We start from the raw sequence: 26174 nt of genomic DNA, 5'->3' as shown, positions 1-26174 counted from the left end.
CCTGACAAGAATCCCGCGGCACACCAGCATCCAAAAAAAAAAAAAAAAGCAGAAATTCACGGTCTGTATTGATCGACACTCCCCCCCCCCCCCCCCCCCCCGCGCGCAATCTCACATGGATTTTTGTGATAGTTGTGGCAGAAAAAGCAGGAAGTTGCGGCTGTTTTTTTCAAAGAGATGAACCACCAGCTAAAGACGAGCTCTAGCTGGTATTTTTGTTAGAACTGAGCGACTTTATCAGCAGAATTAAGAACAAGGAAGTGAAGACTTTAACCACTTCTGATTGGTCAGACTGATGACATGTGATTAAGCCTTCAAGAATGATTGGCGGAGACAGTTAAAGGGGCGGGACTTTTCCTTACACAGTTATAGCTGCAGCTAAATCGCGGTACCGTGATTCTTATCAAAATGTCTTTAATAGAATTAAATAAACACAAAGAAAAAGTAATTTTAAGATCTTTTATATTCCTAACTCCTCAGTGTTTTATCAGGGCCTGTTTGGATGAACAAAGAGCTGATTTCCTGGAGATGGAAAATGTTTTTAGATCAGTTAATGAGGGCAATTTCTCCACGGCGCACTTGACCATCTCCCACGGCACACTAGTGTGCCGCAGCACACTGGTTGAAAAACATTGATCTAGACCCACTAGACAGTGCTCTGAACCTTTTTTCTTCAATGGTTTGTGATCTTCACTGGTGTCCATGGACTACATGAAATCTTTCTACCTTTATCCACCTTTGTCATGGTAGGGAGAACACGTCAATGTAAGGGGGGGGGGTCATCTGAGATAGCACAAGGGTTAAGACAATACATTTGTGAAACCTCCCCTTACAGCGATAGAGGTTTGAGACATTTCTCAACATTTTACTCAGAACTGGAGCTAGATGAAGCTGCTGCAAGAAACTATTTTGGGTTGTCAATGAATCTTTTATTACATTTTTTGTGTTTTAGAGAAAAAAAAAACATTTGTTTCTGCTTTTTTAGCATCAAAAAAGGATATCTGGTTTGGATTTGGGGTTAAGTTATAAAATTGAAAGAAAAAGAAAAAAGATCCAACAGTTTGCATTTCACATTCTGTGATTTAAGAGCTTATTCACTTTATTCTGAAAAGGTTTTTTCTAGTTGTGTTTCTTAGATGTTGGGATTTTTTTTCTATGACAAATCTGCTGCTACTTTCAATGGCTTTTTACATTACTTTTAAAAATCAAGAACTAACCTGAGGGTAAAATAATACACTGTATGTGTCATGTCTATTTGCAAATGTTCAAAAATGTGTGGTTTCAATTTTGTTACGTCCCACCAAGATGATGACACCGTAAAGTCGTCAAACAAATCAGGGGGTGTGCAAACCTTTTGCAAAGAGGGCCAGATTTGTTAAGGTAAAAATGTTCATGCATGAGGGCCAATCACTGGCTAAACTATTTTAATAATATTAAATCTAAATGAACTGTTTAATAAACATTTTGTTGCAAGGACATACTTTTCATTTCCTCACAGGGAAAACAAATAGGTCTAATGAAGTTCTTACCAACATTATTGTAAATGTATCAATTATTCTCACCATTCATTCCTAGTTAGTTTGTTGTAGATAAATAGATGAAAGGAGCTAAAGCCTGTTGGAAATTTAAACTACAGGGCCACATTTGGCCCAGGGGCCGTACTTTGGACTTGCCTGACCTAAATCATTCCAATATAATCATCCTGATGATGGCATTAAACCTTCCCATTTTTTCTACACAACATTTTCTTATTGTGTTTTACTTTCTAACATTCCGTTTTTATTTCTGTAAATACTGAAACTGGACAAGGTAGGTATTATGGGACATGACTGACTGGATGATGATGTTTGTCCATCTTTTTTACCAAAGGTTTTTGGCATAAAGTGATACTGGATGTCATCGTCCAATCAGCAATGTACCGTAATACCTTCCTTTGCCGGTTTCTCATTGTGTCTCGTTTATACAACAATCTTCTGGAAATAACTTTTGTTTCTGATTTTTTTTTTTCTTTCTAAAATGCAATGCTGTTTCTTTATTTAATTTCTTTGCTATTTTAGCTTTTGGGGTGATCTTTAAAATGTTTTTTTTGCATCAGGCGCTTTGTTGATGTGATTTGCCCTTCAGGGCCACCGTACAACTGTAAATGGTGCTCTACGGATCTCACATGTACATTTTCCAGTGAGTACATTAATATTTTGACTATGACACTCCACAGCAGCAGTTGTGGGGTCATTAAAGGGCTGTCTGGGAATATTAATTCACACACATGTCATCGTTTTGACCTCCAAGTCTCCCCAAGCCATGAGGATGAGATGCTGACTAAGGGCGGGCGGTCTCGCCCACGGGTGAACAATGTTAATGTGATGTGAAGAAGCGCCTTTTTGTTCCTCTGTCAGTGCTCCAAGGACGCCAACACCTCCCCCCTCCCCTTCCCGTCATTCCACTGTCATCCTGCAAACACAGCGGACAACAATAATCGGCACACTCTCCGCTGAGCAGTTTAGACAGCTGCGTCACATCAGGATAAGTTATAAAAGACAAGCAGCTTCTCAGCCTGGCACTTCCTCTGCCTTCACATGTCGAGGCTGAGCGCGGCAGAACCTTTTCAAGCTTCTTGCCTTCAAAGCTGCGTGCTTCTTGGTTAAATCCCAAGTGTGAGTGGTTGCCTAATATAGCAACAAAGAGCATGCAACAATAGCCATGTAAAATGTCACAACACCCCCCCCGTGCACAATGTGACACTGTTTTCAGCTGGAGACAGCGTTGACTTCAACCGCGCCCCCTGCCCTGCGCCGCGATGGAACAGTATTTATAGTAAATGACTCCTTCTGTGTGAGAAAGGGTCCGTGGACTGTTTAGTTGTGGGATGTTGTGCATCTGAGTTGCAGTCACTCACATTTCATCAGCTCAGCCCAGTCCAATGACAAGTCTGTGGCCCGAGGGTGCGCTCACCCTTCTTATCAGCATCAGATCAGTCAGCGCCAATGTCAGAGCTTCATCTCTGGCTGATGTCGTGGTAACGCCTGGCTAAACCTCCTTCTTTGCCAAAAAATAATAAAATCAATGTATTTGAATTAGATAAAAATAAAATATATATATTTTTTATCCTTTCATTTGTAATGGCCTTCCTCTCTGATGTTTTACCACCCTTCCAAAGTCTTCTCCACGTCCTCCCACCCCCATCATGTAAAATATTCTAGCTCCGCCCCTGATAAAAGGATTCAATTAAAATACAAACATATTAATAACCATATAAAAAAGGATCTTTATATTGTGACTTAAAAGGCAGATAATAACTACTTAAAGCTACACTAAACAAGTGTTTAGTGTAGCTTTAAATTAATTTCTGAGGTCAGACGAACGGCCAAAGGAGTAGAGTCACAGAGTTCTGGATGAGAAACAGTGAAAGTTCGGTCACCAAATTGTTTTTAAAACTTCAGCAAAAGAAGCGGATGACTTGGTGTCAATGTTGTGGAACATTTTCGAAATTTCCTTTAATCAACCACATCTTTAATGTCTTCTCTTGTAGAGGATCCAACCCAGATTGGGAAAGGCTTTGCTGTCGTCAAGGTGCTGGACATAAACGATAACGCCCCGCTTTTTGCCATGGACTACGAAACTCTGCTGTGTGAAAACGCCATGGCAGGACAGGTAAGAAGACTAAGAGACAGCTTTAACATCTTTTTAGTGAGTTCTGCACACACTTGCAGATCGACTCCTGCTGACTTTCACAACCATAAAAAAAAGCCTCCCCTGTGCAGTCACAGCATCCACTCTGCAGCTTTGTCAAAAACATAACCTTTAATTTTAAGAATAGAAAATATAGATGTTGCCATTTGTTAGAGGTTTCGTTCATTTACTCACTTCTGATTGTTCCTAACTCTGCAAGCAGTCTTAAACCGCAATTAAATCCCATCTGAATAGCATCCATTAAAATCTGGCACAGAATGGTTGCTATAACTTGCTGTTTTGAAGCCAAGCTTAGATCCACCAAATGTTGAGGCAGGACAGAATATGCACTGAATTATCACGTTGTGGCAAAGGACCAAACTTGCTCACAAAGGGAGACAAAAGCTTAAGAAAGCAAAAGTTTAAAAAAGAACAATTGACTAGAATTGCATTGTAAAGGCCGAGGTCCTTATTTAAATCTAATATTTGCATTACTATTTTACTATCTACTATTTTTTATTTTTGAAACTATGCTGATAGGAATACCAGCAAATGATTTCATAAACCAAAATGATAGTTTTTCTTTTTTTTTCTTCATTTTGCACCAAGTGAAGTGTTTGTATGAGAGATGTGTTACAGTATAAAGTATAATGTTTGCCTGAACACCTTTTTTTGCAATACAATTATTTATACAATTATTACTACCACGCAACAACAAAAACTTGTTTGTTAAAGCCGGCGCTAGTTTAGCCATGAGAAGCACTTTTTTTTTTTTTCAAAATAAACTTTATTGACATTCCTGCACACGAGTATGGCTATCAGGACCACTGTTATGCTCTTTTTGGCTCGTCTGCTTCTCCTTTATCCACGCGATTTGTAACAACATATTTGATAAAGATCAGTTATTTTTTAAAAGACTTTTAAATAATAGTTTCATTGAAGCCATACTCTTATAACTTAAAACAATTGGCAAGAGTCGCTTCGGGAACGTATAACCGTTGTACGCATGCCCCCTCCCCCCTTTCTAGCAATCCGCGTGTGCAGGAATATCAATAAAGTTTATTTTAAAAAAACGTGCTTGTCATGGCTAACGCTAGCACCGGCTTTAACAGTCATATTTTTTTTGTTGCGTGGTAGTACAGGAAACAATTTACCAGCCGTACAAAGCACTTTTCTGATGACTTTGGCAAAATTTGAAAAACGACTAGATCTAACGACACGACATGGCGAAACGATGTAGCAAACGACCCTAGCAACGGTTGCTAAGGACTTTTCCGACAACATGGGGAAACGATGTAGCAAACGACCTAAGCAAAGGTTGTTAAGGACTTTCCTGACGACGTAGTGAGAAGGCATGGGGTAACAGCAATAACAAAGACAAATGCAAAGTTTAAAACATAAAGCATGAACCAATGATTAATGAACTCAATCCAAGCTCACTAGACATAGACAATGGACCAAAGACATAGACAGTGGACACAAAAACATATTTTCATATTTTTGGCACAAACTGAACCTCATACGTCGAGGGTTTCGGCGGACGGGTCTTTCCATGAATTTGGTTTTGAGCTGTTCAAAAATTTTGCAATATGCAGTTTACGCATATTTTATGTAGTGTATAAACTATTATTACATAAATCTTACGCAATTGTGCATGTTTTTTGCACGATGCGTACACAAATTTGTGGCATTCCAAAACCATTCCACGTTTGTCTAATGGACTTTTCAGGCATGTACCACCGATGTATAACTTTTATATCGCGTATTAAAATAATAGAAGCAGGATTCAATAATTAATTTCATATAAACAGTGGAATAGTCACGCGCGGTTCATGTTCTAAGTTGATTTACGTGTTCTTTGGGTGGTTTATTCATAATTCTTCTTTGTTTTTAGCATTATTCATTCGAGATACATGTGTTAAAATTTCACGTAAAAAAAACACCACCTTTCTCAGTTTTTTGCGTGTACTCATGTATGATCAATTTTGTTCCGTGCAATTTGCGCAAGTGGCTGTGCGACACTCCCTTAACAGTAAAACCAGCTTGCCCACAGCCGTTTCCCATGACAGTGTAATCAGCTGGAAAAGGTGGAGCAGATCTGCAATTATTCAGCTCTTGTTAATTGATAGCTTTCCTAACTCAGGCTGCTCCAAACGGCCCGTCGGCGTAGCCAGCAGCTCCTCTGCGGTAAAGCAGGAAGCCGCTGCAAACAGCTTATGTCCTCGTCCATTCAGAGACTTTCTATGATAAATTCAAATTTTGCCCATATTGGCTTAAAGTATTTCAGTCAAAATGAGTTCCCACAGCTTGGAGCTGATTTTAACCTGGTAATGCCAAATACTCTCCCAACCTAAAAATGAATTAAATGTGTGGGAAAATCTGAGTGGTTGTAACATATTTACCAAAGTCTCTGAAAGAGAGACAAATGAACTAACATCTTAAGGTTTCAGGCTTTGTTTTCTCTAGTTTGTTTTATTTCAAAAGTTCTTCTTTGATGAAGATGACAGGTTCCATAGCAACCATTTTTTTTATCACACTGTAGCTTAATGAAGTGTTGAAATGTTTATATCCAAAAGTCATTTTTCCAGTCAGGAACCAGTGTTTAAGCATTTTGGTTTGCAGTTCTGTTTCATTTTAACAGTGTTAGCCATCAGTCTTTATTTACTAAGAATAAAAGTCTCAAATAAAGGATTACATCTTAATAGGTTGCCTTATCTCAATTTCAGAACATATAATTCCAAAGAAGCACACCAGGAGTGTTCATACTTTTTGCAAAGAGGGCCAGATTTGGTGCGGTGAAAATGTTTGAGGGCCAACCAATCAGCGTGCTTTCTGTAAATCCTCATAACATAAAATGCAAGAGTTAGTTTGCAGGTTTAATAAAGCTTTTTTTGTAATTAGATACTTTATATTTCTTCATATAGCATTGGAATGTATCTAAATACTTTGATTTTTACCATAATTAATGATAATTTGATATTTGAAGACCAGAAATAAAAAGAAGAAAAAAAGCTACTGTCAACATTAAATCTGGGATCACTTGAAATTTTATATATTATTCCCTATAAAAATGCTCTCTGTAAACCTCTGAATTCAAATCATGAGAACAGGAAGATAGTTATCTTGACAAATGTTTTCCTCTTGTTTGGCCCTTCCCTGACATTCACATCATTGTCTAAATTAGCCATTGGGCGGTGTCGCATTGCTTTGGTGTGGTTTGGTCCTGCGCTAATGAAAAAAAATTCAAACCCAACTTCTTTTCCCGTTGTCTCTCAATATCAAATGAAATGTCCCCAATTCTCCAGACCACAATGTTACGAGCAGCGACACTCGCTGCTAGATTTCCTTGATGTTATTTACAGTTCACATTTCAGAAATGAGACAGAAGGGTCCTGCAACAGTGTAGCCACAGGTTTACGACGGCTAATAATGAAATCAATGTAGCCGATCACAAACAAGACATCGTACACTCAGGGCTGGGGGCGAAAATGGTTAATTTTATGACAGGAACCAATAGAAATCTGACTGTGGCCAGCATGTGGCCCACGGACTGGACTTTGGACATAAACTAGACAAGTTTTTCACAATTTGTTTCATGGTTAAATTTCAATGAGCTGTAAGGATTAGGAAGAAATTAAAAAAGCCATTTTGGCAATAGCTGCCACAGTCCAGAAATGTTTCTTTTTTTTACTCCCAGTAAAAAAAAAAATTCCTAAAAAAAACTGTTTAGCCATTTGTTTAAAAATTGCAGATTTAATTTCAGTGACTGATTTTTCTGAAATTGTCTGTTGGTGATTCAGCGCTGAGATGAAAAAAAATATATATTTTTTTGTGCAATAAGAACTACAAAGAAAAAAAAGTATGCCATGATGTCAAAGATCAAGGGTCATGTCCACAGTACAGATTTTTTTATCACCTCATGTTTCAATGGTTGCCTTAGAGACCATACATTAATGCAGGGGTGCCCACACTCTTTTGGCATGGGAGCTAGGCCGGGCCGGTGTGGTCTTTTGCCGGGGACTTGGCGGAAAGCGACTTTCTGACGACAGACAGAATTTGCGCTGAGTGTATTTAAACACGCATGTGCAGTGACGTATGTATCAGAGGATGTTTGATTGGCCGTTCTGCGTGTCAATCAAGTCCCGTACTTCTCGGTGAGGATTTTAATTCGCTAACGGATTTTTTGAAGTACCGCAATTTCCGGACTACAAGCCGCTACTTTTTTCCTGCGTTTACAGCCCTGCGGCTTTTTCAGTGACGCGGCTAATTTATGGATTTAATTGGCGGCCTAATTTATGGATTTAATTGGCGGCCTAATTTATGGATTTAATTGGCGGCCGCCATGTACGTATTTTCGAACTCAGTGAATAGTTTGTATTCTCTATCTAACACCAAGCACGAGGCATTATTATCCAACACACCTCTTAGCAGCCAAACAGCATGGACTTGACTTCAGGTCTTAGACACTTCAGTCATGGTTCAACAAAACGAAACACGCATGCCCGGCCGCATCCCAGAATCCTTTGGGGCCATTAGACCCAACGTGCACGTGATCGCCGCTACAATATGATGAAGCTTTCAAGTTAAAAGCAATCGTTAAAAGCAGCGTAAAAAAGTCCACCGTCACCAACGGGTTTGGAAAAGCCGGTTTGCTGCGTGACGGAGAGAACAGCGCATGGAGTGAATTTACACTCCATTTACGGATTCTAAGGAAACCGTAAAAGCGGAATTTTGCTTTGAAAAACTCACAGCCTCCGTGTGAGCTGGAGACATCTTCTCCTGCTGATTGAGCTGCGGGGCCGATGGCAGTCTGAAGGCTCCCACACGTAACAACGCATCCGCCCCTCATACACAAAACGTACAGTTTTAAGTCCGATTGCTCTGCACAGAAACGATTTGCTCCATCCACCGGCGCAACGGGGACGAAGTGCTCCTCCTTGAAGTCGCCCTGGCCAGAGGTGTCGGAGTAGATAGACAAGGAGCGCGCAGGGCGGGAGCGGAGCGCAGAGGCGTCCGCGGAGTGCAGAGGCTTCTGAATTCTGACGCACGCGCCGCACTGAGGCGCGCGTATCGCGCTGAGGCGCGCGCTTTTCAGTCGCCGCTGCTTTATTTTACCGTTGTGTTTTCTAACCAGTCCTGTTACTCCCATAACGCTGCCGCGACACAAGCGGAAGGAGAGCTTTTCCCGTTCACCCCTCCATGCACTGCTGCTAATTCTTAAACACGTACAACAGAATGGCGAGCCGGGCGTTGGCCCCGCCTTTAGCCCCTAAGACTCATGGGAAATGTGGAATCGCGGATGTAAATTTCCTCATTATAACTGAGGGATGTAATGTTGATTATATGGTTACTGTTTGTAATTTTATGTTAGATACCTAGATTGTCAATAAGTAAAAAAAAAAAATGAAATAAAAACACCATAACTGAGGGACTTGTGAACAGAATAGAGGTCCATGCTGTTTGTCAGATGTCGGTACACTCAAATACGTGACCCAGAGGCAAAATTGGCACCACCCACAATGTGCTAATGAATTGCACACACTCTGGGATGCTGGGCGTGATCTGTCAGGATGACAATATCGGCTATCACATGCGCGGCTTGTACTCTGACGCAGCTTGTATATTTATAAAAGCAGTCAAACACGTGAATATGGGTGGGTGCGGCTTGTAATCGGGTGCGCTTTGTAGTCCGGAATTTACGGTACATTTTTTTTTGTTTTGTTATTTATCTTTGCTGGCCTGTGATCTACCCTCATGTGATGTCTGGCAGTGTGACATCACAGACCCAGATCAGCTTTCTGTAAGTGCCAAAAACAAAACTGAGACATCAGCTCTTACACACTTCCAAAAAGTGTCCACAGTGAACTGAGCCATAACAATGTGGCTAAAAAGTTTCTTTTGCTGTTTTTTTTCTCCTTTTTATTGAAGCTTTGAGATATTTTCACCAAAACATGTCAAAGGCATTTCATTAACAGCTCGAGGAACTTTTGAAAAAAGGTCACAGTGTGTCTCTTTTATCAAATAAAACATAAATGTGACAAAAATAGAGAAAAGCCAGAATATATTTCCATAATAAACATGTCAGAAAAAGCTCCTTCATCTCTAATGCAAAATGTTTACTTTTAGACTCCCAAAAATTCAAAAAGCACTGAAGACGTCAGCCTAATGCAAATGTGTGATATATGCTATTAAACTTCACCTGAAGATGCAAAAGATTTAGATTTAGATATATATATATATATATATATATATATATATATATATATATATATATATATATATATATATATATATATATATATATATATATATATATAGTACATTATAATAAGACATTTAAGTTGTGGGACTTTGGTTAAAAACTTCATAATGAAAATTAAAACACCACTGGGAATGTTTTCATAAAAAAAATGTCATGGGGGTGTGGAGGTAATCAGGGATGCCACTATATTTTTATGCTCTTTGATTATGCATTTACATTTATGTGTGTGGCAATAACACTTGTGTTTGCTTTCTGTAAACTGAACGGGACTGGCACGCATCAGCAGATTAGGAGGGCTGGGCTAAAGCCCAAGGTTGTGCGTGTTTTTTTTTTTTTTTCTTGTGTCTCTGCTTACTTGTTTATGGAACAGAGGCATCTGTGGATTGGGGACTGGAGATGCAGACGCGACTGTCCTTGACTGGCGGGAAAATCTACCAAATGACGTATTTTACATGTTTACATGTTGGTCTGTTGGAAAACAAACAAAAAAGAAGCGGTCTTTGGCTTTGGAAGCAGATGACAGGAGAGCTTTCTGACCTGGTGGTGTCTGAATCTCCTCACCCTTTGCAGAGGTTTGAACTTTCATGCAGACTCTTGTGGGATTTATTTCTTTTCCCACTGCACATAAGAGCTTTGGTGTCCTGAACCATCCGAAGGTTTATAAGTGGTTGCGGCGGCCACACGCGGCCGCAACAGCTGGCTTTGTAGCGCTGGAAAAAAGGCCTTGTGTAAAAACCGTTTATCAGATCTTTTGTCAATTGAAATTACTCATTGTGATTTTTTAAGGGTCTTACTCCTCTGCTTTTTATACACATCTTTCACACTAACATCATTTTATTGGTGGCATATTATCACATTGGATTTTACAGTTACTGTTTTTTTTTGTTTGCTATTGTCAAACTTATTTTAATACTTGTGACTTATCACTGGTTCTATTATTTATTTATTTGTTTAATTATTTTCTTTTCCATATTTTAAGTTACATATGTTGGAGGCCATTCATCTTCTTAACCGTTTTATTCCCTTTCGGGGTCACGGGGTTGCCGGAGCCTATCCCGGCCACTTGGGCGTAGGCAAGGGAAGCCCTGGACTGGTCGCCAGTCTGTCGCAGGGTAGATATTCTCAATCACACATTCATTCACTCTCGCACTCACACCTATGGACAATCCCGGAGAAAACCCACGCATACACGGGGAGAACATGCAAACTCCACACAGAAAGGTCCCCCATTGATATTGTGTTTTTCATGTCCCCCAGCGGGGACTTGAACCGGGGGCCTTCTTGCTGTGAGGCAAGAGCGCTAACCACTGCGCCACCGTGCAGCCCAAAAAAAAATAAAAATGAATGAATGTGTTGGAGGCCTTAAATAAGCCTTTTAGGTGCTTGCACTTAATGGCATTTTAATGGTGGTCTTGCTGTTTTAAATGTGCAAAAACACTAAACTAAACAGAGTGCCAGTAGTTTATTAGAAATTCACTTCTGAGTAGAGAAACCCCACCCCCTCTTCCCCTCCTTGTTGCTGAGAGCTTGAAGTCATAAATAATCTCTTTTTCAAACAGCATTTCTTCATCCGCCCTGATTCACAACAATTTGAATAAAGAAATACTCAGAAATGCAACTTTAAGCTTAGCTTTTGTTATGTCCTCCATCTCTGAAAAATGTCACAAGACTATGTTAAAAACACCATTGTAATCAAAATGGGTCCTTACGACGTGGTAATAAAAGTTTCCTTTTAAGCTCTTGTGAATGAATAAGAAGTATTTGTTTACGGTACTTGACTTTTTTCTAATGCATTATAACTTTGTTTTTTGTCTATAAATAGTTGTGGTTTTTAATGTTTTGGATCTACACTATTCAGTATCCCCGGTATGAAATTGCTTTTACAAAGAGTTTTATTTTTATTTTACTGAAATATAGACATAACTCATAAATATATACACACACCTTCTGCCTTCCAGATGGGATGAATTTGTATGAAAAACCTTTTTTTATCCAACTCTTCCCTCCACTTTTTTCAGAGTGACTTAGGGCCACAGAGCAGCTGTGATTGTTTAGGCTTTTATTTTCCACTCATTTCAGTTTCTAATCATTCCCATTCAAATACAACCTTGTGTTGGGCAACATTGAAGTGCACTGGTGGGATCGCACCTTCAGACTGCATAATGAAGCAAGTGAGATGGAAATTTCATGATGAAATTTACACCCAAAAACACCCTCACAGCAAAGGGATAGAGAGAGGCTGACATTTGAATGTGAACACACAGTTGGAATTCCAACGAGGTGTCGGCAGTGTGTTGGCAGACGGACTGGGTGGACTCATTACCTGTCAGAAATGCGCTCCACCACTTCCCTCATTCCTAATTAATGAGTAATGCTCCTGTTGTGTGGCTGTAACAGTGAGCACTTGGCTGTACGGACCGTGCACTCTATCCTCTAAAGCTTTGTTCAAAAAAATCTTGGTCCTGTCACGCCCGTTGGCTTATTCACAGCAGCAGCAAAGATGAAATAATAACATTTGCCAGTCGGGGCCAGAGTTGACTTGGTGTCTCTGTAGCACAGATTAACAGGGTACGCAGGGAAGGAATAACCTGCCATTTTTCAGGCCTAATTAAGGCAGCCTCGTGGCCCCGGCTCTCTCTGGAGATGCCACTTGTTACGGTTCATCGGCGCGTCTGTCTTCTGCCATAACTTTAATTGATATCATGATGGGGTAGAAGGGGCATGGGCAGTGGGGACAGTGAGAAGGGGGGGAGGTCATGTTGTACAATCACTTTAGTGTAACCATTACATACTTGAGTGAAGTTGGTCATCTGCTGCTTGCTCCTCTCCTCACTCCTGGGGCTCCCCCCTTTTTTTCATTTGTTCAAAAACTTTAGGTCTCTGCATCAGTCTTTGGCAGAAGATGGCAGATTAGATACAACAGAGAAAGAAAAAAAAAAATTAGTTTTAGATCTGCATATATGCCTTTAAATTGGACAAGACTTCAGAGAAACCAATGTTTGATTTGCTGTAAGGCAGTCTACTTGAATTAGCTACAGCACACAATGGCTGATTACTAAAAAAAAAAAAGAGTGCTTTTATCCACGCATGTTCACAAGGATTGATTCATATTTTGTATTTTTGGTATTATCAATCACAATCATTGCAGTCTGTAACCCGAATCAAGCCCCTTGATTAACATCATCTATTTAAGTCTGAGAAATGTGACAAAATGTATGGTAGTAAAAAGAGGAGCTAAAAAGACATGACAGCAACCAAACATTTGATATTTGATTGAGCTAAAACTGCACAGAATTAGGTGCTGCTATACAATTGTAAGAAAAAAAGCACATTACAGGTGAGATGATTGAGTGACGTCGATGGAAGGGCAGATATGGTTGTGAAACCTCGGCTGTCCATCACATGTGACATACTGCAGCTTGTAGAACTCTGTCTGGATGGAGTTCCTTTCCAACTCCAATGGTACACATACCTGTGTACTAGGAGTACACAGGTATGTGTTTAGGGGAGGTGGCAGTAGAGGTCATGGCTAAGAGTTATGGAAACTACAAAGAAGTAATAAAGTCATGAGAAAGAGTAGAGGAACCTAAGATACTGTAGGTAATAAGTGAACAACGGTTTGGGTCCATGCAGAGGAAGTGAACCACATATGCAATGTTTGCTTTGAGGATGCTTCTGGAGAAGATCAGAGAAGGTCGGGGGTCATTGTGTCTTAGCAGATCTAGAGAAAGTTTATTATGTCTGGAGTGACAGAAAGTTGTGACAGAAAGTCTGGAGTTGTTTAGGCCATGGATAAGAGCTGGAATACAGTGGTGAGATGTTCTGCAGGTGTGACAGAGAACATCCAGGTCGAAGTGGGACTTGCACCAAGGATCAGCTTTGAGCTCATGGATGGACAGACTGACAGTTGAGGTTAGACAGGAATCTCTGTGGATCATGATGTTTGCAGATGACATTGTAGTGAGAGCAGGGATCAGGTGGAGGACCACCTAGAGAGGTGGAGGTTTGCTGTGGAAAAGAGAAAAATGAAGGTCAGTTGTAGCAAGACAGATTATCTGTGTGTAAATGGCTGCGTTTCCATGACACATATGCGCACAACTTTATCAAATTTCTAGAAATGCCATAAAAATGTAGAAATTACACTATTTCCATCAAATCATAATTACCCGAATAAACACAAACCAACTCACACGAGAAGTCATTCAAAAACATGGATGTGAACAATACTTTGATTTACAGCAGATACATAAAATTTCTGCCACGGCACTAGCGCTCATCATCTATCAAAGGAGACGTCGGTGTCTCATTCAGGTCACGGAGTGGCAAGCTCCTTACACATGGGAGCAGCGATGGATAAGACGATTTTGGGAAGTAGTGGTTGGTGATTTTACAGAGGAGCTTTGGATTCAACAATTATTTATGTATTTAATCCAATTTTGCGCAATTTCATAGTCAATGGAAACACAGTTAGAGGAACTTAAGTGGAAAGGTGAGGTTACAGGGAACAGAGGTGAAGAAAGTGGAGGACTTAAGGCCCGTACAAACCGGGACGGATTTTCGCCGACGTTTAACGCCTCGTGACTAAACAAAGGGCACCAATGAGAGTGTGCACACTGACGCGAAAAAACGCCACGCGTCAAAGCGTCAAAAAAAAAAAAAAACGCCTCGGGTTCGTTTTTTTTTTTTTGACGCGTCGCGTCGAGATCTATTCAACCAATGAGAACGGCGCTTTTGCACACGTGTCTGGAGCCTCTGAAGTTACAGTAAAACACAACTTGGGGGCGCTCAAACACAAAACTGCCTTGCTGAGCACACATACCAGCGAAGAAGATAGACGCCGAGTAGCATCTACACAGCCGCGAAGAAATAATGACGAACATTCTAAAATATCCCCGAACCAAGCACCAGTTGGAGCTACTGATGCTTGAAATATTCATGTTTTCGTGGTATGATTCTGACAAGCGCGAAAATACCTGCTCTCTTCTTCTGAGTGTAAAGCGACTTTAAGAAGCGTAAAGTTGCGCAGCGCCACCTTGTGTACAGGAGTATTTCTGTTTTACATTAAGCGCCATCTAATGTCAGGGAATGAAATTGCATGGTCGCTCGGCTCATCGTCAGCGATAATTGCCTGGGTGTGAACACAAAAAACGTGGCGAAAAACGTTGGCGAATAACGCCTGGCGAATATTCGTCCCGGTGTGTACGGGCCTTTAAGGTCAACAGAGTGTGGGAAAGAGGGGAAGAGGCTTGTGCAAGCAGGTATTAGGTGTGATGTGTGGTAGTGTCAGCAAGAATGAAGAGAAAGATGTAGAGCACTGTGGTGAGTGTATCCTTGTTGTTGGTTTAGAGACTCAATAAAAAGACAGGAGACAAAGGCAAAGCAGTCTTCAATGATCGGACAATCTCAGGTCCAGTTCCCGTCATGAATCAAAGTGACTTTGGGCAAGACAATAAACCCCGCTTAACGGCTAGCAGCCTGGTTAGCATCATGCATCATTCATCTGTGAACATGAAACAGAAACAAACCAAATTTCTCAGATTCTCAGAAAATACATATCTAAAAATTAGACAAAGACACAGGAAACCAATACTGGTTTTAGGACAACATACTCACAGGTATTATTTGTCAAAAGCTGATAGTTTTCAGTGTAGAATCAGACATTTGCTGCTGTGAGGTAAAAACATTAGTTTTTATTTGATACATGATGGTCCCCGATTAAACTGTAAAAAAATGTAATGACATCAGAAATCCACAGTAGCGTCAACTGGGAAATGCTGAAGGAAAGCTTGGTTGTGTTTTCAATGCTTTTAGATATAAAAACAAATGTTTTACTAAACTCAATTTTTTGAAAAAAAGATTTATTATTAGGAACTAGCAAGCGTCAGATATTTCATAAAAACTGACAACACATGGACTGACAGCAAGATAGAAAACACCAACGCAGAAGTACTGCCGTCTGTTCTGGTTCCTGCTGCCATAGCAACTCCCTAAAATACTTAAAAACCAATACAGTTTAGTTTATTCACTCAAATCTGAATTAGACTTGTTTGAATTGAACACAATGACTGACAATTTTTAAATTACTTGCAAAGACATGTATGAAGAACAAACAGCTTAGAAATACAGGCATTTCAAGTTAAATATTTTAGTTTGTTAAATGACATTTCTGTAAACAGTCTCCTAAATCTTCAGTAACATAATTAGCTGGGATTCATTTAAATGTGCTTTCTAAATGTGAAGTCATTTTGGAGACAAACAGTGCTTTCATTTTCCTGCAGGTAAGTGATAGAAACACATTTTACATTTACCTTAAAATGAAATGTGTATACACTTGTTTTTGGTTCAATATTTCTTAAAATAAGTATTAATATCCCTTTTGGAGTAGGATTGGAGCCTTAATATGCAATTATATTCACAATAAACTAATAAAGGTTATTTGAAATGAGGTTTTTTTAAATGTTTGAAACCTGTATTGGTCTAATTTATTATTAAAATTTGAATTATTAAAAAAAAAATCAAATTTATTGAACCCCACTGCGATCCTCTTTTGATCTTTTTTCAAAGCTTTCCCAGTGGTCTTTTAATTATAATTATGCGATTTTTTAGCCAAATGTGTTGTGGGTGGGGCCATTAGCCTGCTCCCGTTTCCCATCATCCCTTTGTTTACATGCTACCCTGCTAGCTTACAGCCCCTCCCTCACACCTCCAACCTAACATTGAAGGTGCCGCAAATAATGCGAGCAATATCGTACAGTTCTGAACCAGACCCCAGCTCAGACGAGGAAAACAAAGACGTACATGGATCCATTTGTCTACATGTGGATGCATCAGAATGGAGCAGAGCAGGGGCTGGTAGCTTGTTGCTGTTGGTCCTACGTCACACCCACCAGCTTTTTCAAACAGCGTTTTTTTCGTCTACTCATGATTCACAACATTTTGAATTCATCTTAGTTTTCTTTATATATGTCATCCATCATTAGAAAAATGCTACAAAAAAACACAATTTTCATTAGAGTGGGTCTTTAATATCTGATAATGACATTATCTCATACTTATTTTACCCTTAATATCGCAGGAGATCACAACCTTTCCCAACAAATCTATTGAAGAGACAAACTTTACTAGTTTAATTAGTAGATTTTTTTTCACTAATAAGAATGTCAAATTAGTCTTTTAACTTTTTTTCAGTCTTTATATACTTTTAAGATTTGTAATAAAGATCTGTCAGTCTTTCTGAGAGATGGAGGCTTTTTACAGTTCTTATGGCTTCACGATTTGTTCTAACTATAAAAAAAATTATAGTGTATTCAAATAATTACACTTATTTTAAGTTCAAATTCAAATTTACACCTGGATCTTTGGATTTTTCGAGCCCTTTTTGTTTATTTCTGCTCTTTCATTCCTTAATTACTAAAGAGCCTCGACTGTCACATCAGACCCGAACAAGAGAAAATGTCTTCACGCCTCCAGCTGCCATGCAAATTATCAGTTTATTAAAGGTGTTGCATACTGGCAGGAGATGAAAACATATATGTCACGACACTGGGAGGGGGCCACGGAAAACATTAGCGTATGGCAGTGTAGTTTATGTTTAATAAAAACACAGAACACGGGGCAAATGTAATCTTTGTTATCAGCAGGAGGTGCGTTGGCCTCGGTGGTGGGGATCAACAAACACAATCGTGACATTCTGCAAAAGAAGGAGGTGCCTCATGGAGAGAAGAAGATGAAAGATGTCTCTTATTGATCGCTAACATTTGAGTGTGTGTGTGGCAGCGATGGGTGTGTGATGGATTCAAGAAAGTATGGGTGTCACATGTGGGTGATGTTTGGGGCGTCGGTGTCACAGGAGGCAGCGCCGGGTGAGGGGTGTGAAAACAGCATGCCCACCGCTTCCTCCGTCAACTCAACCCCTGGTGACAGCTGTCACGTCGCCGTGGCAACCAGTGCCACCTTTTTTTTTTTTTTTTTTGACGCAATTCTCATTTATGCTCTCCGTTCAACTTTGAAGTGGCTGGCTGGGTCTGATTGTGTGAGTCATCTGCCCAAAGAGGCCTCAGGCAGCTTAAAGAAGAAGCTCTCACCTGTAGAGTGAGTCATTTAGATCTCATTCAGGGTCTTATAATCAGTCAAAGAGGACCAGAGCTGAGAATGCACTGCGATGTTTGCTACATGTGAGTGTCGCTCAGATGGTCATCTGTTAGTCTGGCTGCATTAGCTCCCAAGTTTAAGATTAATGTATTTTTTAAGCTTGCAGAGAGGTAAAGAAAACCATTTGGAAAATGTTATTTGTTAACAAGCTTCTCTGCAAACCTTCTTTGGTTCATAAAACAAACACATCAACTAATTCCATTAGCTGCATTCACATAAATGATTTTATTTGTTCTAAGCAAACTCTTTTTTAAACTCATTGAAAGAAAAACACAATTTATGAAAGTTTTAGTTTAAATGACCTGCTAACATCTAACGCTTCATTCTCAAAGGTTTGTTGTCTCACACCCACTCTTGCTATATTTAAGCTGTTTGTGCATGTCTGTCGCTGCAGCCTCAAAATGAAGCTTTTGCTACGAATAATATTTACACTACAGGATGTGTTAACTTTCACTTGCTATCAACTCACCTTTGTTAACAAACTTACACCAAAGTATGAGATTATATGGATTCCAGCGCTCTTATTTTGACAATAAAAGTTATTGTCTCATATTTTAGGTGTAATGTGGTGTCAGTCATCATATTGCTCAACTTTATAGTATAAAATGTGCAGATTAGACACAAATTAAGTCAAACTAAATGTAACAGAAGAAAATTTGGACCAAACTTGACTAAAGTGTTATACCTATAATTAAAATAGCAGGTTTTTTGAATTTTTATTTTGTTCAGTAAAAACTTCGTCTTTTGCTTGAAAGACCAATTATTGTTTCATCTGAACATTAGGTTTTTAGTGGTAGAGGTCACTGATCACTAGAGTTGTTATATATATATACATCTATATTTCTATATATATATATATATATGTATATATATATATATATATATAGATAGATAGATAGATAGATAGATAGATAGATAGATAGATAGATAGATAGATAGATATACATATATATATATATATATATATATATATATACATATATATAGATAGATATATATATATAGATATATATAGATATATAGATGGATAGAGAGATAAATGGAGAGAGAGAGAGAGAGAGAGAGAGAGAGATGACAGAGGCTCAAAGAGGTACAATGAGAAAGCAAGTACCTAAGAGATACAGCCAGATGCCCATACCTGAAGCACTGGAAACTGCCAAACAAAGGCTCCTAGCCTTGAGCAGCCGCCTAAAGAGGTACACAAGAGACATGAAGCCAGACGGATAAACAGGCTGTTTGCAACTCAACCTGCGAAAGTGTACGCTCAGTGGCAAGGTCAAAACAGCCGATCAGACCCACCAAGGCTAGAAACTGAACAGTACTGGAAAAGTATATGGGAGAAAGAGACAGCACATAACAGCAATGCCCAGTGGCTGGTCTCTCTGAGAAAAGAACATAGCAACCTCCCTGAACAGAATCCTGCTTTGAAGCCAATGGGAAGCCACTTGCACAAGTGTCCATCAAATGTGGGTATACCAAGGTGATGTTCTGCCCCCACTGCTGTTCTGCATAGGTCTGAACCCCCTCAGCCAAATAATCAACAAGACTATGGAGGCTATGAAAGAAAGAAAGAAAGTCCCACTTTCTGTCACACACCTAGGTGTGCGAAATTTGTTTTCTGCATTTGGCCCATCCCCTGGGGGAGCGGTGAGCTGCAGAAGAGCCGCGCTCGGGAGGGAGCAGCGTTAAGGGACTTGCCCAAGGGCCCTCACTGGGTGATGTTAATTGCTCGCCATTGAAATGGTAATTGCCCCATTACCATTGCTCATTCCCCTCTGGGAATCAAACCCTGGATTCCTGATCCACACCACCAGGATCTACTACTATCAAGGATGAAACATCCAAGATCCATGAGTACATCAAGCTCAAGGCCCCGACTGACAGTGTGCTCAGTGAATGTCTCAGGCAATGGAGAACAGAGGATACATTGCTGGAGGACAAATCCTCATGGGAGGACAAACCCCTGCATGGGATGTACCGCAGGACCATAACTGAAGTGGCTGATATCAAGAAGTCCTACCAATGGCTAGAAAGGGCTGGCCTACAGGACAGCACTGAAGCACTCATCCTGGCAGCTCAGGAACAAGCCCTGAGTACCAGAGCAATAGAGGCTCAGATCTACCACACCAGACAAGACCCAAAGTGTAGGCTGTGCAAAGAGGCTGTGCACAATCCAGCACATAACTGCAGGGTGTAAGATGCTGGCAGGAAAAGCATACATGGAGTGCCACAACCAAGTGGCTGGAATAATATACAGGAACATGTGTACAGAATATGGACTGGAAACCTCCTGTGGGACTTCCAGATCCAGACTGATAGGATGGTAATGGTGAACCAACCACACATTGTAGCGGTGGACAAAGAACAGAGGAAAGCCGTTGTGGTGGATGTGGCAGTGCCAAGCGATGGGAACATCAGGAAGAAGGAACATGAGAAACTGTACAATTACCAGGGACTCAGAGAAGAACTGGAGAAAGCCTGGAAAGTGAAGGTGACAGTGGTGCCTGTGGTAATTGGAGCACTCGGGGCAGTAACCCCCAAGCTGGAGGAGTGGCTACAACAGATACCTGGAAAGACCTCAGACCTCTCAGTCCAGAAAAGCGAAGTGCTAGGAACAGCTAAGATACTGCGCAGGACCCTCAAGCTCCCAGGCCTCTGGTAGAGGACCCGAGCTTGGAGGAGAAACCACCCGTGGAAGGGTGAAAGGGGCGTTTGTTAAGAAAGAAAAAGAAAGAAAGTCCCACTTTCTGTCACACACCTAGGTGTGTAAATCCATCCCCTCTGGGAGCGGTGAGCTGCAGACGAGCCGCACTCGTGAGGCAGCAGCGTTAAGGGTCTTGCCCAAGGGCCCCCACACATGAAAATGGTAATTGTCTCCAGTACCATTGTTTTATTTATTTATATACATATTTATATATATATATATATATATATATATATATATATATATATATATATATATATATATATATATATATATATATATATATAAACAAGCTTATTGGACTTGTGGTGGAGTGTCTGTCTGTCCTGAGAGAGATAAATTGAGGCTGTTTAGGTTGTCACCCTGCATGAGAGTTGGATTAGAGAATTTAACCAACAAATGTTTCTCAAGTGTGGCTGTTACTACAGCTGACTGCTCCGCCAGGGGATGGATCAAATGCAGGGAGCCCATTTCACACAAATACGTAGATTTAAAAAAAGGATATGATTGAGAGCAGTTCAAGGTAAAAGATTTAGGACACATCTAACAACTTTCACAAGAAAATTTGTTGACCTCAAATATTTTGAGCAGTAACTCAAAAAGGTCACTGCAGGTCTCATGAGAAAACTTGTAATCCTGTTCAATCTTTTAAAATACGTGGGTCCAGACTATTAACCTGCTGTGTGTCAAATCTTGTAATATTTAAAACTGTCACTTTTTTAATGTTAATTTATGATTTTATGAGTTTGTTGATAAATGATTGTATTAATTGGTTGAATAGTTGTTTAGTTGCTTCCTTTCTTGATTGATGCAATGGTTCACCCCATGTTGCAGTGTCATGTTGCAGTATCCTGTGTATTTCATTGCAGACCGTTCTTGTGGTTTTTGATTCTTAGTACATTTTTGTTCGAGTTGTTCCCGCTCCTGAGTTCCCTCCTATAGGATTCATAATAGATGCATTGGTTGGCTGGTCAGTTGGTTGATGGTCATTGGTTGATTCATGGTTTAAATGGTCGATTGATGCATAAGTAAGGTAGATTGGTCAGTTTGTTTATTTATTGGTTGATTGGCTTGTTTATTGATGAGCTGCTGTCATGCAGTTGTTTGTACAAATGCACACAGATGAGAGTTGTTTCCATCAAATGTGGTTAACCATGACAAACCAGTCTTTGGTTGTACGCAAAATTTTCCTATGTGACAAGCTGACACCTTTATCCTATAATATCTCTTTTTGATCTGACATTGAGCCAAGTGCACACTCAAGAAACCTTTACCTCAGTGATTCATAGGCCTCCTCAGTCGCCGCCTGCGACAGGCACCAGTCTGCTACCGCCGTTAATGTCTTTCAGCGAGAATTTATGTCTATAGCCATGCCTCTCTCCTCCTATCTCCTACTCAACCCATTAGAGGATTCCCTGCCAAAGGTTTGCTGGAACGCCTTGCATCAGAGCAACACTAATGAAAGGCATTATACATTACAAAGTGTTTGATTTAGGGATGATTTACAGTCCTTTTCCTGAGCTGGAGTGAGAAATGGAAAATGGAAACCTTCCTTGAGATAAGCTGCGAATCCACCTGCTATGCTCAAAGGACATCAAAGGCATGAAATTATGTATAGAATTCATTGTTGGTATGAGAACTACAAAAAAAAAAGCTTTCTATCAGACAGGAAATTTCCATAACAGAGTGAGAGACGTGAGATTTTATGATCCTGGGATCAATGGCAGCTTTGGTGATAGTCATTCACTTCATGTTTACTTGCTTTGTCACGTCTGATTGCCCCTGATCTGATCCTGATGTGAATGTCTATCCCGCCTGTTTGGGGCAAACATCACAAATACTCCTCAGCAGGAGAAGGTAAACTTTTTTTGTATCATGCCCCCCCCCTCTAAACTCCCTCTTGCTCTGCAGCACTGAACTGTAAACAAGGAGCATCTGCATAGAGCATTTCATGCTTTTGCTGATGAAACCATTTTATTTTCCTTAAAAAACTAAAACACACAATCCTCATGAATTTTCACCCAGTCTGCCACTTTTAATAATTGGCAAGACCTTGTTTCCACCTACACAAATTCTTAATGCCTGACAGCTTGTAACCAGCAGCGTTTAATCACAGCTGACAACTGATAACCCAAGTTTCCTAACTAATAATTCTTTTTTTCTCTCTTCCTCATACCAAGTCCTTTGTCTTTTTGTTGTTATGTAGCTGTTTAGGTCTGAAAAATGTGATAATTTAGTGTGAACAGCTTCTGAGTTTCATGGTTGAGAGTTATCGCAGGGTTGAGCTACTAGACTGCCTACAAAGGACTAAGTAGATTTGATCTAAATTTATAAGGACACTGCTGCACTAACACCCACTTTGATGGCCATGGAGGTGGTTATCATTTGTCGTCCATACGGCATCTTGGTGTGTGATGTGCCTCTTGTGTGCAGTATGTACACTGTGAGATTTTTCCCTTTATTCATTCTACAGTAAGATGCTGAAATTAAAGCCTTTGTTGCTGAGGAGAACTTGATTTCCAGCAGAGCTCGGTGGCAAACATAAACCGTTTGACTTGCAGTGTTACTGTTATATAATAAAGAAAGTAAAAATGCTCCTTAGTGCTAGGAAAACATGCAAAAATAAATTGGGGCAAAAATAAACAGCATTTGCTTGTTCAACTCATAGATATGACTGCTTGTCCTGTGTCGCCTGAAGCAAGAGTAGTTCCTATTGTGAGTCCTTTTCATTCTAAATTATGAAGCAGACATGCCTGACTGCATCGCATACGAGTTTTTTGTTTTGTTTTTGTTTTTTTGGACAGCATTAGTGTAACAACATCCACTGGGCCAACCTGAGCTGGTATTTATTTTTCATGACATGCTAAACTTCAGAAGGTATAAAGGTGTCAGAGATGTTGAAATATGCAAAGTCTGTAGATTAATCAGATTTTGGGTGATGTGAAGATGTTGGGAAAATGTGTTTTCTGGGTCTTGTTGTTTGAAGCCTTCTCATAGGAAATGTGTAGTTTGGTGACGTGTATCATGATAAACTTGGTATAAAGTGTTGGAAAGTTTGTCGTTGGTAATAGGAAATACATTTTTGCCATCAGAATGCCAGTTTATATTTTAAATACATTGGACTAGCACATGGGAACTCAGGGTTCACTTCCCAGGTGCCACAATGAGCTTTCTCCACTATTTAGCCTCAAGGGGGCCCAAGTCTGGGTCCTCCTCTGCCAGTCCACAGCCCGGACAAAACACAAGGTTGTGTCAGGAAGGGCATCTGGTGCCAAACCACCTGTGCAAATCAGTGAAAGCTGATTTGCTACTGCTAAAGGAATACGCTGAAAGGTGAAAAAAAATATGTTTTACTGCAATGCCACTTTTCTAAATGTTTAATCCAAAGTGAACGACCCTGGGAGTATTTCGGGCAGGCAACTCGAGCAGTGCGTTCACCTGGTTACTCCTTCCTGCAGGCGGTTTAGTCTAATCAACTCAACTGTTCAGCGTCCTACTTAAGTCCAGTTGCGGTCAAATCCTCTTCTTCCATTTCCGCGAGCTCTGTGTTCATCACCCCACCCTCCTCCCAGGCTTCCACCTGTGAGCTCCGTTAGGGGTAGTTTAATACCCAAAATTTTCTATGAAGATCTTTGTTTTATGTATCTGAACAGAGCCTTATGCCAAACTAAAAGAAACATGGAAAAAATCCTCTTTACTGCAAGAGTTGTCTGACTAAAGTAAAGTTGTTGTTGGTTTAAATAGTGAAGTTTCACAGCATGGTCCAAAATGACCCGCAGCATAATCAATGTTTTTTTTTTTTTTTTTTTACATAATACGAGGGTTGATTCAATCGAAGCTATTTGTTCTTTTCAAAGGTAAAAATGTTTGTTTTTTTGTTCAATCTTCAAACACACAAACACGTGTATACATAAACAGTCCATTGAGCTGTTTTGACCTAAATAACTGATGGTCAGTTGTTTTATTTGAAAGAAGGATCAGCTTCTTAAATCTAACAGCAGTAAATCTGCACCATTTTCAATCTGAAAAAAACTAACAAAAAGCAATTAGCAATGTGTCCTGGTTGGAGCCCCCACTTGTTCAGGTGTGAACGCTTGTTAGCTCAGGCTGACTCGCCTTCCAGCTTTATTGAATTGGAAATGAAAATGTGTCTAAAAATTCTCAGGTTGAGCCACAGTTTAAAAATATGTAAGTAAATATGTTCTGAAGTGGGAAAAAAACATGAAATGCATATATTGTAGAACATCACAAGTGCATAAACAATTGGCTTAAGAGTAAAATGAATTTATAGCCTTACAGAAAACAGAGAAAGACAGATTTCTAACTAGACTTAGAAAAAGATAATTCTATTTTCCTAACAATCAGAGGGTTAATTTTAACCCACCGCTGTGGTCTAGGGAGTGGCAATGAAAAAGAAATAATCTATGTACAATGATTCTTTTTGGAGAAATAACTTCTCTAAAGAAAAGGCTTCATCCTTAAGAGGTTGCCTAGCTCTTGCCAAATAAGCACTTACTGTATTTCAGGAGATGAATGACACAAAACCGCAGCCAAACATTATAAAAACAAACCTCTTTCCATCAGTCAGGATTGAGCTGGATTTCTCCAATTCACTCCCGCTGCTGCTTGAGCTTTTAAGATTTATGCCTCCATGGGTAAAAATCTATGACAGAGTGAAGAGAAACGCATTTACAAAAGGCTTGATGACAATGCTTTCTTCAAGCTGATTTTAGGAGGGAGAGCAGCTACTAAATGCATGCCCACATAAAACAATTTACAGCTTCAGTTAACACCTAATCAGCCAGTTCAGATAAAGATCAGCCAGCTAACTGATCTCGATTGTGCCCTTTTTTGTTTTTTGGTTCTTGTCGTCAGATGATCCAGACCATCAGTGCGGTGGATAAAGATGAACCTCCCAACGGCCATCGCTTTTACTATGCCCTGGCCGAGCCCGTCGCCACCAACCTCAACTTCACTCTACGAGATAACAAAGGTACTGCAACCCTTCCTCCTATAGACATGTGTTACTCCCTGGTCGATTATCGCACTCCTGAGACCTAATTATTCCAACTTGTGTTTTTCTAAGAAACAAGAAAAAAATATTTTAGGATCTCCCTTTTCATTAACATCATTATTTTCTTTATAACTAAGAAGTTTGATATCACTGATATAAATGATTCAGACTGTCAGAAAAGAGTTTTTTTGGACGTATTGCAGTAAACAGGATTTTTTTATTGTTGTTTCATTGACAAATAATTCAAGACATAACAGATTCAGAACTGAAAGACAGTTGGAGTGGTATTTACCTAAAAATAGCTAGGAAACTTTTGACGCACACAAAGTGCTAGTATTTTTACTCAGGCTTTTTTTAAAGTATTATTTACTTAT

General features: G+C 39.8%; 1 protein-coding gene across 2 annotated transcripts in view; it reads left to right on the top strand.

Annotated features, from left to right (window-relative positions):
- The window catches only part of cdh7a (cadherin 7a), a 215533-nt gene that overhangs the window by 160513 nt on the left and 28846 nt on the right, over positions 1-26174 (top strand). For both annotated transcript variants that reach the window (XM_078938306.1, XM_023950079.2), the window contains 2 exons: positions 3530-3651; positions 25662-25779. In XM_078938306.1, coding sequence (XP_078794432.1) covers positions 3530-3651; positions 25662-25779 — 240 coding nt within the window. The remainder of the gene's footprint in view (positions 1-3529; positions 3652-25661; positions 25780-26174) is intronic.

Source organism: Oryzias latipes, chromosome 20, assembly GCF_053564925.1.
Source record: "Oryzias latipes strain Hd-rR chromosome 20, Olatipes_Hd-rR_3.1".
NCBI lineage: Eukaryota > Metazoa > Chordata > Actinopteri > Beloniformes > Adrianichthyidae > Oryzias > Oryzias latipes.
Note: the sequence above shows the minus strand (reverse complement) of the source record. Positions and strands in the feature narration are given on the sequence as shown.